Consider the following 16012-nt stretch of genomic DNA (forward strand, 5'->3'; position numbering starts at 1 on the left):
TTAAATTTCGGAGACCCCGACGATTAATTGGAAAATCGATTAATCGGTGGCATCCCTAATATATACAGTATATATAATATATATATATTTCAACGTACAGCGCTGAACTCCTCGCTCTCGTCGCCCATCTCCTCGCGGATGGTCCTGCACTCGGCGCCCAGGAAGTTCCGGAGGTTGACGGCGTGTATGGCGGCGCCCGCCTTCTTGTCCAGCGTGGCTTCCTGTCCGATCCAGTAGAAGATCTGCCAGTTCAGCGCTCCGTTGTCGTCCAGGAAGGTCTGCGTGGAACAGACGGAGAAAAGGATGTTACAGCGTAGATATTAACCTCATTCTGACCTGAGATCAGATTCTACAAATGTATTCTACATCCTGACAGTAAACGAAAAGGAGAGAAAAAAAAGAACGTGACGTCACCTTGAGGACGATATAGCAGTCGGCCTCGTAGAACTTCCCGTGGAAGGTTTCCTCCACCTGCATCGGGATGAAGTTCTCTATCTGCCAGATGGACACGCCGGGAACCTGCAGGGACAAGACAGATGTTTAGGGACAACAGGCGGCAACTTCCTTTTCCCTTACACCGATTTTTCTCAATAAAAGCTACAGGCTACGAGAGCTTTTATTGAGAGGGAAAAGGAAGGAACCTTCCTTTTCCCGTTGCCGCCTGTTGTTCCTGCCTGTCGACTACAAAACAATACTACACTATGACGTAACAATATCATCCGCTCCCGACAGGATCATATGCCGAAATGAAATGGTGCCCAGGCTAATTTTGACCTGAGATCAGATTCTCAAAATGTCTTCTACATCCTGACAGTGACAGTGAAAAAGCTATGTTTCTGTCAGTCGTTCTTGCCATTTAAAAAAATAGCAGATCTACAAGCTCGTAGCGCGCCACTGAGTGGCGCGCTACGAGCTTGTAGATCTGCTATTTTTCAATAGCTAAAGCATAAGATAATGCTTACACCAAAATGGGTTTTAAGCCACGGTGAATTGAGACACGTGAGATTTAGCACTTTGCACACGTACACACACACACACAAGCACTGCACACACCTGCCCAATGTCCTCCAGGTAGAACTCTGAATAGTCCAGAGCAGGTTTCTCCAGGCTCTTATCCCATCGGCGCACCTTCAGACTGGCGTACTTCAGATCACCGTTCTCCTGTAACTAAAAAAACACACAGACGTCACGCTTACTGAAATTAAATGTTACTTCCTCATGTTCTTCCCATCCTCGTCTGAACTCCCCCCCCACTCCCCTCCTCCTCCTGTATACTGAAAAAACGCCGGGACAACAACGCTCCACACGTCCCAAACTCTTCTACCCTTCTGGCTCCAAAACTATGGAATGCACTTCCCATCGCAGTCAGAACTGCAGCCTCACTCCCAATCTTCCGCCGTAGTCTGAAAACCCACCTCTTCAGACTCCACCATGGCCCGTAGCACTTGCCCTAGCCTAAGCCCCTTAGAAAGCATTTTATGTCGACTTGGATAGTATTTTAGACAGACTTATACGTTACGTAGACAGCACTAGAATTGCATTATAGTACACATATAATATAGTATAGTATGTATAGTTGTAGTTGACATAGATACTCCACTGTTACGTTCTTAGTTTATACATGATTCACGATAACTACTTTTTATATATGTGATGTATGACATGCTTTTGTTTTTGCTTAAATGTAAGTCGCTCTGGATCAAGAGCTTCTGCTAAATGCCTACATTGTAAATTGTACTGGAAACAAGACCACCAGTTGTCTAAGTGATTTTTTTTTTAAATGTCAACAGATTCATGATTCAAGGGCGTCATTATCTGAGGCATTGTATGTAAGCCCTTGTGTTTGCCGTCCTCATGTTAACCCATTCTGGACTGAGGTTGATTTAAAAAAAAGGCTTCTAAATCCTAACATAAAACCTATGTTATGTCAGTGGTGCTCAACCTTTTTCATGTCAAGGACCCCCAGAATGATCCGGAATATGTAGTTCCGGGGACCCCCCATGAAGCCAATATTTTAGTAAAAAATATGTTCACTCTGAAATATATATTCAAAGTTTTGCGCCACATTTTTCACGACTTTTCAAAAATAGCAGACCTACAAGCTCGTAGCGCGCCACTCGGTGGCGCGCTATGAGCTTGTAGATCTGCTATTTTTCAATAGCTAAAGTAGAACAGAATGCTTGAAACACCAAGAGAATGGGTTAAATCTAAATAGGTCTCTGTTTGCCGTCCCCATGTTAAATCTAAATAGGTCTCTGGTTTTCATGAAAAACTTTGACAATCCGTTTGTCACAAAGGAGAAATCCACATAAAAACACACGTCCACTGTACTAAACAGACCCCACCATAGCCCTTCACGTTCTCTCCTCATACAGAACCTCCATGTTCTTCTTCTTCTCCTTTCAGGACCTTACCTCCATGTTCTTCTTCTCCTGCGCCACGTCGGTCATGCCTTTCAGGACCTGCGCGGCCTGGTCGTCCTGGGACGAGTCCTTCCTCCTGCGCAGCCTCATCTTCCTCGCCATGGGGTCCCGGGGGCTGGCTCCTGGACACGGACACACACACACGTTTAACGATTTCAACTCAAATCTTTGCTTCTAGGGGGGGGGGGGGGTTTCTGAAAATTGATGTTTTCCCTCATGCAGGTTTTATTCACTGATTAAGTAGCCTTGCCGAGCCATGAGGCCCATAGGGGCAGGAGCCTATCTCCTGTTTCTGTAGCCATGAGGCCCATAGGGGCAGGAGCCTATCTCCTGTTTCTGTAGCGTGAGGCAGCCTGGACATGACGCTAGTATGTCGCAGGGATTTACCCCCAATCCAACCCTTGATGCTGAGTGTCAAGCAGGGAGGCACTGGGTCCCATTTTTAGAGTCTTTGGTATGACCCGGCCGGGGATCGAACCCCCGACCTCCCAGTCTCAGGGCGGACACTCTAACCACAAGGCCACTGAGCTGGTATTATTCACTGATTAGCCTAATGCTAATATTACTACTTTGCTGCTGAAAGGAAGCAGAGGAACTAAAATGTTAGGGAGGGACTAGTGGACAAGAGACCGTAAAAGACACAAGTAGATCTACAAGCTCCCAATGCATCACGCCGCAACGCTTTGGGAGCTTGTAGATCGGCTATTTTCAGCAACTGTGAAATCAGCCATTACGACGGCATCATATACGGCCGAAATACTTTTTAGTTGACTAGACTAAAATCCTATAATGTCGACTAGAACTACAATCAAAATTTGCTGCCAAAATCAACACACACGTACCTTAGAGTATATATGAATAGAGAAGGCACCCAGAGGAAACCCTGAGGCGAAATGGACATAGTGGCCGAATTAAGGTATTGCAGTTGGCCCCAAACACATGAACGCGCTGGTCCGTTGACTATCATTGTGCACGTTTCACGACGACGCGTGAACGCTGTTTCATACGTGAACGCACCTGGAACGCACGTGAACGTGTGCAATGATAGTCAATGGCAGCGCGTTCATGTGTTTGGGGCCAATCCATCCCAGAATGCAATCTGTTCCTACCCGGAAAGGAGGAGTGAAATCGCCTCATGCGCTTTTGAGCAACTTAATGCAAGTGGATGGGAGGAGAACTCAGATGTCTTCTCTATTCATATATACTCTAAGACACACACACATACACACACACACACACACACACACACACACACACACACCTCCTCCAACACACACACACACACACACACACACACACACCTCCTCCAGCAGCAGCGACGGTAGCAGCGGAAGCCCCGGCCAGCCTCAGCTGGTTCTGGAGGGAGAAGTCGATGTTGTACCACTCGGCCGTTCTGTCCACCGGCTTGGGAGGCATCACCAGGTTGGGATTCTCCCTCACATCCAGAACCTGGAGACACAGAACACAACACAACAGAACATTAGGTTCTCCCTCACATCCAGAACCTAAGGACACACAGAACACAACACAACATTAGGTTCTCCCTCACATCCAGAACCTGGACACACAGAACACGACAGAACATTGGGTTCTCCCTCACATCCAGAACCTGGACACACAGAACACGACAGAACATTGGGTTCTCCCTCACATCCAGAACCCCATTTAGACCCGAGGATGATTCTACAAAGGTCTTCTGAATCCTGTGTTCTCTGAAAAACCCTGTGTTTTTCATGTCAAGGACCCCCAAAGATATACATGTATTTGGCCACCGACCCCCATCTGAACATATAGTGTTCCAGGGACCCCCCAGAAGAAATTATTTGACTTAACCCATTCTGACCTGAGATCAGATTCATACAAGGTTTCCACTGGGACACACACTGGTCTGATGAACCCATTCTGACCCGAGATCAGATTCTAAAAAATGTCAGTCGTTTTTCGATTTTTCAAAAAATAGCAGACCTACAAGCTCGTATCGCGCCACTCGGTGGCGCGATATGAGCTTGTAGATCTGCTATTTTTAAATAGCTAAAGCATAACATGATGCCGACACCAAAATGGGTGCCCGGTCAGAATGAGTTAAAAACGTTCGCTCTGAAAGAATATATATATATATATATATTCAAAGATTTCCACCACATTTTCACTATTTTTCTAAAATAGCAGACCTACAAGCTCTGAGTGACGCGCTATGGGCTTGTGGATCTGCTATTTTTCAATAGCTGAAGATAATGCTAAAAAAAAAAAAAACACCAAAAGGGGTTTCTGCCCAGAATGGGTTAACAGAACAGAACATTGTTATTCATGTTGCTCCAGTGCAGATCTAGCTGAGATCCACTGCTTTAGATTACCGTATATTACCAAATAGTAGCCCGAGCTGTTAATATGCAGAATCGATTCGGACCCCAGGCGTTTATAAGGAACCAGGCCGTTATTTGCCATAGGCTGTTATATATTTTTGCACCGGCCTGCACAAGGCCATTATTTGGTTTCAGTATAAACATACAGTAACATACAGTAACATGTAGTGCAAATATTGTCTGGAACTGGTATTACCGTAATAATATTAAAAAAAACAAAGCTACAGTATATACAATTAAGCGTGTACAAGTATACTGTATAAAACAACATATAATAATACTGTACAGGGTTCCTACCGCCATGAAATTCAGTGAATTATTTTTTATTTTAAAATACAGGCCTAGAAAAGCTAATTTGGAATTAAAATGTGTGGATATCATTTCATAAATAACTATCTAACAACATAGTGTTTTTACATCTGTTCTTTTTTCCATGTTGTCTTGCTTGGGGGGATTGATAGCATACAATATCCTCATTAAGGCATAGGCCTGAAAAATACATTTGGAATATGAATTGTTAAGAAAATAATTGTGGGAACTAAACTTGTGGGAACCCTGACTGTAGTGTACAATATCACTCCTCGTTCTGTTTCTGTCTGTTTTATGTCAGACAGAAACGCCGAGGCCCAGAAACGCCGAGGCCGAGGCTCGACATGTTGTGAGCTTGTAGATCTGCTATTTCTTTGCACACGGGCCACGGCACTGTGCAGCAGGCTTGTCATCATCATTTGGTTGCATACAGTTCCATGCAGTCATCTTTTTTTAGTATGGTAAACAATTAACATTGCAGGCAATGCATTTTGATTTAATTGTAAGAGGGAGCGTATCAACACACATGTTCTGATTGAGCATGGGGAAGCAGCGGACAAATCAATGATTTCATTATAAACTGTAGGCCTACGTACCGGTAGATTGCACTTGAATAAAACCATAATTTATAGGCCTACACTACACATAGCCTACTGTTACAACTGTATACTGTGTGTAGTCAAGTGGCTAAACCCCACAGGTTACCGTTACAGGCGATAGAAAATGTAATGTCAAGCAGAGCCATGCAGTGCACGTGAACTGCGCTTGAGCATTATATGCCGATGTTAGCATCTCACTCCATATAATTTAATAAAAGCATATAAAAAACATGAATTATACACCCAATGAAAATGTACACTTCACGGATTATAGGCCATTTGGAATTAGAACAATCGGTTGAAGATTGCCCGAGTATAGCACGATTTAAATCTAAACTTTTTTGTTGCGCTGAGGACTTCATGGTGGCGGCGTTTTATAGGGGATTCACACTGAGACGGACTGAATCCGTTTCATTGGAACCGTTTCCGAATACGGTTGCCTGGTCCCCGATGGCCATGATTCACATTGCCCGAGATTCAACAGCGCACCCGGGTACACTTGCATAACACACTTTAATCCTCCTGATGACGGTGTGCTTGATGGCTGGCGCGCACGAACACTGACCATCAACTGTGCGACATTGTCTCAAATAAATCCAGACACGCTGAATTGCATTGCCTCTTTGGCTTTTTGCCGTTATACTACTTCACTGTCAGCCTGCCTGCTATTCACTGTGTCAGTCAGTTCTGTGCTCCAGTGTATTAGTTTGCTATGGATTCTACTTTAGCATTATTATTATTTTGTTTTACTTTGGAAACTGTGCCAAGCAAAGCCCAAGAGCCACGTGTAGTCCACAGAATAAGATCAGCGCGGTGCTGCACGTATAAGCAGATTCAACAGGAGAAGGGCGGCGTTGAGAAATGCGCTGGTGTTACGCATCGTGCAGCGGCTGTGTTTTTTTGTTGACGCTTGGCTCGTCGACTAGAGATTATGTCACGTTCTTTAAAAAAAAACAGTCCACTCCCTTCTTTAGGTACGCATGCATTCACATTGGAACGATCCGTATCCGTATGCACGCCGCGCACCGAAAATGGATGATCTGCAAGCCCACAAAGCGCTGTCATGCAACACTTGGAGCTTGTAGATATACGGATGACAATAAACATTTCACAGAATATATACCACTTTGAATTAAAACAATCGGTTGTGCATAGGCTGCATAGGCACTTATATAGCCTAGATTTATTTTATGGATGATGTGGAGGACTGTGTTGCGCTGTTGTGAGGTGATCTTGGCGTGCGGATATCTGCATACTCAACACAGTGAACACGCATACAATTAATATAAACGAGGGCTGAGGCTGATTGAGTTTGCAAATAACGGCCCATGGGCCGTTATATGGACGAGGGCGGTTATTTGGACGAGGCGGTAATTACGCAAAATGGTGTCAGAACCTGGGCCGTTATTAGGTAGTGGGCGGCTATTTGAGCATGGGCTGTTATTTGGTAATATACGGTAAGTGACCCCCTGGAACTCCCTCAAGGACCCCTGGGGGTCCCCCCCCCCCCCCCCACACCCCACTTTGAGAACCACTCAAACCGTACCTCCAAGTCGGTGAGGAAGTGAATGGCTTCGGGTAACGTCACCAGGCGGTTCTTATTCAGCACCAGCTTCTTCAGCTTACCACACCTAGAAAACACAATGAAAGCACACACTTTAAACTTCACTCAATATTGTTCCTAGGCATTAAAAACAGAATCCAACCCATTTTGATTCATTCTTTCGTGTCTTGAGAGTGGCTAGTCTCTTCCTTCTGATTGGACAATGCAGAAAACGGCAAACCGAAGAAGAAACAAGCGGATGCTGCCAAACAAAAACAACACATCCCATATGCACAGTTTGTGTGTGTGTGTGTGTGTGTGTGTGTGTGTGACTGTGTGTGTGTGTGTGTGTGTGTGTGTGTGTGTGTGTGTGTGCGTGTGTGCACAGTATGTACCATACTAACCATAGTGTTGATTTCGTCGAAACTATGACAATTTTTTTTCGTCGACTACCTTTTTTCACTGACTAAAACTAAGACTAAATGTATGGACAATTTCGTCAACAAATAAAAACTAGACTAAAATGTTAGGAAGGGACTAGTGGAGAAGAGATCCAGCATAAGTCATTTTACACAATATTTTCAGCAAGTAAAATCAGTCATTACGACGGCATCAAGGCCCGACTAAATCAACTGTAGATTTAGTTGACTAAAATCTTATGATATTTAGTCGACTAAAACTAGTCTAACACTGAAACATTCCAGGTGACTAAAACGTTTTATTCCAAGGACTATGACTAGTCTGACTGGTAGGAGATACGAGGTCCATGCGTGCAAATACAATAGGTACAAGCATTCCTTTGTCCCTCTGTCAATCACACTCCTTAACAGAGTCCTTGCAGAGGGCAGGGTAGGGGTCGAAGGTTATGAGGTGATGTTCTTTGTTTTTTGCACTAGGTATGTTGGTGTGTGGTTTTTTAATGTTGTACGGGTCACTGTGTGCCTTTTGTTGTCTTGTATTGTGTATTGTATTGTATTGTATTGTATTGTATCTGTATGCTGCAGGGCGGGTCCTTGGGGTCCAAGACAAATTTCTTCCTCGGGAGACAAAATAAAGAAACCTTGACCTTGAACCTTGACTAAAACTAAAATAGAAATGTGCTAGCCAAAAACAACACTGGTATTGTACGGTATATGCGTGCGGTTTCCTACCGGCAGAGTCCCTCGGGGATGAGCTCCAGGTTGTTGTTAGCGGCCATGAACTCAACCAGACTGGACAGCTTCCCCACGCCCGACGGAACCCCGTCAAAGTCCAGCTTGTTGGAGTTCACGTACAGCTTCTTCAGCTTGGTCAGCTTGCAGATCGCCGACTGAATGCAGAAACACAATTTACAATTTGGGCATTTAGCAGACGCTCTTAATCCAGAGGGACTTACATTAAACAAGAACAAAAAAAGCATGGGAATACATCACATAAAAAGTATTTATCATGAAACATGCGTAACCTAAGAACGTAACAGTGGAATATCTATATAATGAAACTATACATAAAGGAAAGGAAAGGTACTATGTTTACCCAGGGTAACTGGACTAAGCTCAAGAACTTGTTTACAGCCAGGCCCTGCTCATAGAACATTTCATGGTAGGGGTTCAATGCCTTGCTCAAGGGCACTTCAGCGGTGGTAATTTTAACGTGCCGGTCCGGGGATACGAACTAGCGACCTTTCCGATATCAAGACCGCTCCGCAAACTGTTCGGCCACCGCTGCCTCGACATATATACTATACTATGCTATACATATGTACTATGACGTGCTATGACTACATAGCCAGAAGGGAGAAGAGTTTGGGACGTGACACACGCAGTTTTTTTGTTCAACATTTTTAACATCCTACAGATACGTCATCTGTAGGATGCAGTGCAGGTCAACACACGCTGCTGAAGAACATAAAGCTTGTTAAGATATAATAGATGGTTGTGTTTAGACTCTGGACATGACAAAACACATTGATTGATTTATGCCGTGTTATCTGCTATGGTGTTGATCCACTGACAGTGAAAACTTAAAATGGATTTCAACCACAGCCATCTTTTTAGAGTACATTGTGCTTCAGTATGTTGACAAGCTTCATGGAGATGCTAATTTTCCTTTCCACCTCGATTTGGCACCTGCCCACAGAGCCAAAACTGCTAGTAACTGGTGTACTACTGACCATGGTATTACTGTGTTAAAACTACTAGTAACTGGTGTACTGACCATGGAATTACTGTGTTAAAACTACTAGTAACTGGTGTACTGACCATGGTATTACTGTGCTTAACCCATTCTGAACGGGAACCCATTTTGGTGTTAGCATCATGTCGTGCTTTAGCTATTTAAAAATAGCAGATCTACAAGCTTGTAGGTCTGCTATTTTTGAAAAATCGAAGAACGACTGACATTTTTAGAATCTGATCTCAGGTCAGAATGGGTTAATCAGACCAGTGTGTGTCCAGAGGAAACCTCGTATGAATCTGATCTCAGGTCAGGTTAACTGACCAGCCAACTGGCCTGACCTGAACCCCACAGAGAATCTAGGTTGTATTGTCAAGAGGAAGGTTGTGAGACATAAGACTTCCATAACACCTCAACAGTGCCACAGGCTGATCACCTCCATGCCACGCCCCATCGATGAAATGATTTGTTTAAAAGTAACCCCAGACCAAGTATTAACTGCATACATTAATATACTTTTCAGATGGTCAACATTTCTCGTTTTTTTAGTGGTCTCGTAAAATATTCTAATTCATTGAGATAGGATTTTTTTTTATCTTCATGAGCTGTACGCCTTAATCATCAAGATTTTAAAAAATGGTTTTAAATACTTCACTTTATGTACAATGAATTGAGAATATGGTATATGAAAGTTTCATTTTTTGAATTATATTACGGATATTAAAATATTTTAATTCATTGAGATGGACCTGTGCTGCTGAGAAAGGCTTTCGCTTACCATTACTTTTCTGCTGAGAAATGCCTTCTATAGCAACACCATAAGGCTACAAATGTATTATTTAGAAGATAAGACCTTTAACACATTTACTGCTATCATTTATTGAAACATTAGGACATAATTCACGCCAGCATTTTTAAAATCTGAGCTCTTATTTTGAAAAGCCGCCATTTCCGGTCATTTCGCCGTAGACCTACATTTGGAAACTACACGGAGCGGGGCCTTCCTTATTGACAATCTGAATCCAGACCGGAGCTCTGGCAAGCTGCACAGCATCGGCTCTGTGACGTCAAAGACACGCTGTTTTGACCAAAAATGCCATCTGGGACAAGGAATAGGAGATACAGGCGATTGAAAGAAACGGATAGAATGGATTCTTATGGCGACGGCGATCTAAGATGAACGATCCAGTGCTGTGCCGACAACACAGCTAGCTAACCTGCTAACGTGAGTAGCATTATGGGTCGCTTGATCGAATGCACTATAAAAAGCAATTGCCGAAGGGCTTTCGGCAATGGCGGCAAGCGTTAGTATCAAAATTAGGCTTCAATTGCCGAAGGGTTTTGGCAATGGCGCTAAAAGTATTAATAAATTGTGAGAAGGAGCGTCTCCTTACGGGCAGAGAGGTGAGCAGGTTGCGGCTGAGGTTGAGCCGTCTCCAGCTTAGAGTATATATGAATAGAGAAGACACCAGAGTTCTCCTCCCATCCACTTGCATTAAGTTGCTCAAAAGCGCATGAGGCGATTTCACTCCTCCTTCCTGGTAGGAACAGAGTGCATTCTGGGATGGATTCGCCCCAAACACATGAACGCGCTGCCGTTGACTATCATTGTGCCGTTTGTGCGCGTTCACGTATGAAACATTCGTTCACGTGTCATGGCCCTAAACACATGAACGTGCGCAATGATAGTCAACGGACCAGCGCTGGCTCGAGCTGCAATGACAAATCCGGCCACTATGTCCATTTCGCCTCAGGGTTTCCTCTGGGTGCCGTCTCTATTCATATATACTCTAAGGTCTCCAGCCCCGTCCACTGGTCGATGCACAGCGACAGCTCAGAGATCTGGTTAATATATAATAAACTAAACTAAACTTACGGGCAGAGAGGTGAGCAGGTTGGTTACTTACGGGCAGAGAGGTGAGCAGGTTGCGGCTGAGGTTGATATAATAAACTAAACTAAACTTACGGGCAGAGAGGTGAGCAGGTTGCTTACTTACGGGCAGAGAGGTGAGCAGGTTGCGGCTGAGGTTGATATAATAAACTAAACTAAACTTACGGGCAGAGAGGTGAGCAGGTTGGTTACTTACGGGCAGAGAGGTGAGCAGGTTGCGGCTGAGGTTGATATAATAAACTAAACTAAACTTACGGGCAGAGAGGTGAGCAGGTTGGTTACTTACGGGCAGAGAGGTGAGCAGGTTGCGGCTGAGGTTGAGCGTCTCCAGCCCCGTCCACTGGTCGATGCACAGCGACAGCTCAGAGATCTGGTTGGAGCTCAGGTTGAGCCTCTTCAGACTGCCCAGCGTGTACAGGCACTCGGGCACGCGCGTCAGGTCGTTGCACGACAGGTCCACGTCTAGGAGACGGTGTGGAGAAGAAGAACATGTTGGTTATGCAGGTGTAGGTGCACTGTATGTGTCCCATGTGCAAACAGGGGACAATCTCGGCATAGCGCGGCACCGAGTGCCGCATTACAAGCTTGTAGATCTGCTAGTTTTCCACAGCTAAAGTCTAAAAAAATAATGGTTAATGTGGTTAAACGCTAAAGCGACACAGATGCGTTCCGGGTCTTAATGGTGCATGATGTACAGTACGTTTATTTATTTATTTGACAGGGACAAAGCTCATTAATCACATCAATGTAAATGGGCCAGAGTTAGCCAAAGCTAAATTTCATCTGTAGTCCCTGGGCAGGCTCTTAACCCATTCTGACCGGGCACCCATTTTGGTGTTGGCATCATGTTATGCTTTAGCTATTTAAAAATAGCAGATCTACAAGCTCATATCGCGCCACCGAGTGGCGCGATACGAGCTTGTAGGTCTGCTATTTTTGAAAAACCGAAGAGCGACTGACATTTTTAGAATCTGATCTCAGGTCAGAATGGGTTCATCAGACCAGTGTGTGTCCGGCGGAAACCTCGTATGAATCTGATCTCAGGTCAGAATGGGCTAAAAAATGAATGATAAAAGAAAGACAGAGTGTGTAGTGTGCCAGCACACAACACCATGCGTTGATGCCATGTGTGCATAATTATGTGCAGGCACCCAACACCACGTCCATACAAAAACACAATACAATACAGATAAAAGAAAGACAGAGTGTGTAGTGTGCCAGCACACAACACCATGCGTTGATGCCATGTTGATGCCATTTATGGTGGTGTGTTTACCTGCTAAGTGGGCCAGTCCCTCCAGGCTAGTGGGCATGTTGCTCTGGGTCCTCTGGGTGTTCCTGAGGTGGAGGGTCTGGAGGGCAACCATGGCTGGCAGCTGGCTACTCACACACACACACACACGCATACAAACACACACACACGCATGCGCACGCATACAAAAAAACACAGTTTTAGAACAGTAAAGAACCCCGAAAATGGTACCATATGAACCCAAAAAGGCCTGCTTTTCCCTAAAGGTTATAACATTTTTACTAGTTGCTGCATTTTTCTTTCTTTTTTTAACCTTTATTTATTTAACCAGTAAAATCACATTGAGACTGCGTCTCTTTTACAAGTGGGAACTGGCCAAGAGGCAGAAATAAAAATCACACTTCAATACCACATCGTCAATGTTACATTTTGGACCAGCGAATACAACACCCATAATACACCTTAAAGTACCTATATGCATAAATACAACAAGTCACCTGTCCTACTTTTTTAGTAGCAGGGCAAAATACACCATATACACAATCTACACGATCTGAACCGATATAATAAAATGTCGGGCCAAAGAAGGCCAGCCATTTTTTACCCCCCCTCGGATTTGAATGCTGGTACTACACATGTGGTAAGGTACGGTTTGGTTATTTCATTCATGAAGCGCCTTAAATGTTACAAGGTGCTGTACAATAAATAAGCTAAAAAATAAAACAAGAACATCACGGTAAAAAATTAAGCAACGACAGAAAGTGAGATACAAACAAAGAGCGGCGAAAACAGTACACTGAAATCAACCAAAACGTAGTAACTGTGCATCCGTTATACAGCATAATATAGTCGTTAAACCACTTTCGGCAAGAATCTATATCAAAAGTTTAATAAAAAAAACTAAACAAAAATGCAACTATCTCCCCCATCAGGTGAAAAGAAGCAGCTTTTGACTCCTCATGCATAGAAGGAAGCATGAGGTCAGTCCAGTGACATGAAAGAGTAGTACGTCGCGCAATCAAAACAAATTGGATGTAGGCCTCCCTACACTTTCCTCACTCTATTCCACCAGAATAATTAGGAAGGCAAATAAAATCATTGCAGACAAGAGCTCAACATCTGGCTTCAGAGATAGCACTTACCCCGTAGCCATTTAAGACATCTGAACTCGTAGAAATATGCATATAGCACTTTAAAAAACTGAATGTAATTTCCTATGCTGCTGGTTTTTGTATTGTATTGTCCTTCTTGTTTGTGTATCTATGGTTGTCTGTTATATGTTGAGTATGAACCAAGACAAATTCCTATCAACTTGTTGACATGGCAAATAAATGATTGAATCTTGAATCTTGAATCTAGATAATTGACACTGGGTGGAAGTTAATTTTTCTCACCGTAGCTGCGCGTGCATCAGGGGGTTGTTGTTGAGGATGAGGGTCTGCAGGTGCACCAGGCGCCTCATCTGCGGCGGGAGGGAGTCCAGCTTGTTGTCGCTGAGGTCCAGGTACAGCAGGTCGGTCAGGTTGATGAACAGCTGGTTTGGGATGGCGTCCACAGCGTTGTGCGCCAGGTTGAGCACCAGCATGTTGCGGCTGTTCTCCAGGTCCCGCGGGATCTCCGTCAGCTGGTTGTAGCTCAGGTCCTGGAAGGTGTGGAAGGAAGTAAGTAAGTACATTTTATTTACAGAGCACCTTTGAAACAATGTTACAAAGTAACAAAGTAAAACAAGCATGTTAAAACAAGGGCATGAAACAAACAATAGAAGGTAAAACATTGAGATGCAAATAATTCAAGTAAAAAATATATCATAAAATAAAGTGCTGACGAAATGAATACGTTTTAACAAGTTCTTAAAACCGTCGACAGACTGTGCATTCTTTAGGTCAAGGGGCAGGGCATTCCACAAAGTGGGGGCAACCACTTCAAATGCACGGTCACCCCTTTGTTTTAAGTCTAGTTGGAATAGACAGAAGGCCTTTTTCGGAGGACCTGAGAGAACGCGTGTTTGGCTTTGCATGCAGTAGTTCAGAGATGTAGAGTGGAGCCAGTCCGTGTAATGCCTTATATCTTATTAAGAGAATTTTGAAATTGATCCTAGATTTGACGGGCAGCAAATGGAGTGCAGAAGGAGAAGGAGAAGAAGAAGAAGAAGAAGTGCACTTCAGGACCCCATCTTGCCAACTTTGTCTTTTGAATGAACGATGCAAACGATTGTAGAGACATATCTTGGTCAACTTCTCGACGACAATATTAAGAATGTGATTTAGATGATGTTTGTTGTAGCTTGTTGTTATTTAGACAGGAGCAATTGTGAGATCGGAATTAGCAGAGTGTCTGCTAAATGCCTAAATTAGGGATGGGGAATTACAGATTAATTCATTAATTGACGACTTATCGACTGATTAACCGGTTTGTTGATAAATTGTGTTCATTTATTTTTTTAATATCCAAGATTTTTTCATTTTTTATCCCACTTTATTTAACCAACATTTTTTAACAAGCCCACATATGCATTCCTCGGCCACACGCGTGTGCAGACACTGACAGAACTACATAATTTTATATTCATTGTTTTAGGTTTAATTAAAGATTTTTCAATTCATCGATTAACTATTAACATCCCTAAATAGCAGATGGTGTTCAAGTTGAAGTGGCACGTTTCCGTTTCCATTTAACTTTACTCAAATCGTTAGTAGGTAGGCGTGTTTGAATTAGAGGTGCTGCAAACGATCTGCCACCGATTTAAATTGGCCGATTCTCACCCCAAATAATTGCCGATCTGTGATCGGCAATTAATTTACCCGACCCGGAAAAACAGATATTTTATCACCGAGCTGTGGTATAAAGGTAAAACAGATATATAGCATAAAAATGTGGGGGGGGCTTTTCAGAGTAAAATCAGCCTCATCTTCTTGGAACTCTAGCGCCTTTATTCAGAAAGATTCCCCGGCAAAATAAGTGTTAAGTAGAAATATGGCTATGGAAAAAGGGAAGAGCGCCAGGAGGATGATGCAATGAAGAGGAAGGAGAGAGAGCTGCGTTGGATAAACATTGACGTTCTTGCTGAATCTATACATTTGAAATATGAACTGTCTAAACAAACAGATTAGACGAAGACTGGGGCCTGCGTAAAGGACCATACCTCTAAACAAACAGATTAGACGAAGACTGGGACCTGCATAAAAGGACCATACCGTTTGTTGGTCTGTCATGTTTAAGCGCAGAGATGAGAGAAAATACCGAACGTATGTATGTACATACGTTAACGTTTGTACGCACAGGAATCGATTTTTAAATTTTGAATCGAATAGTCATTAAAAAAAAGCGGAGGCTTTTGGTCCGCGAGACGGCCCCATTTGGTCCGCGAGCCATGCTCGCGCCTCGCAACGCCTCCTCCCCTCTCCTCGAACAACAAGGAAGTCAACACAGTCACACAGCAGCCTGCAGTCATGCCGCCACAAAAGAAATCTAAAGTGTG

At 43.6% G+C, this 16012-nt stretch overlaps 1 protein-coding gene across 2 annotated transcripts in view; it reads right to left on the reverse strand.

Annotated features, from left to right (window-relative positions):
• Window positions 1–16012, reverse strand: part of flii (FLII actin remodeling protein) — a 45783-nt gene that overhangs the window by 21743 nt on the left and 8028 nt on the right. For both annotated transcript variants that reach the window (XR_014570185.1, XM_083780682.1), the window contains exons 5-14: window positions 13929–14176; window positions 12559–12662; window positions 11569–11744; window positions 8389–8546; window positions 7241–7325; window positions 3725–3872; window positions 2415–2545; window positions 1054–1167; window positions 415–519; window positions 99–278 (exon numbers count right to left, since the gene is read on the reverse strand). Coding sequence is in view for 1 of the 2 variants with exons in the window: in XM_083780682.1 (XP_083636808.1) it covers window positions 99–278; window positions 415–519; window positions 1054–1167; window positions 2415–2545; window positions 3725–3872; window positions 7241–7325; window positions 8389–8546; window positions 11569–11744; window positions 12559–12662; window positions 13929–14176 (1449 nt within the window). In the remaining variant the exon portion in view is untranslated. The remainder of the gene's footprint in view (window positions 1–98; window positions 279–414; window positions 520–1053; window positions 1168–2414; window positions 2546–3724; window positions 3873–7240; window positions 7326–8388; window positions 8547–11568; window positions 11745–12558; window positions 12663–13928; window positions 14177–16012) is intronic.

This window comes from Protomyctophum parallelum (genome assembly GCF_964188405.1).
Source record: "Protomyctophum parallelum genome assembly, chromosome: 13".
Lineage (NCBI taxonomy): Eukaryota > Metazoa > Chordata > Actinopteri > Myctophiformes > Myctophidae > Protomyctophum > Protomyctophum parallelum.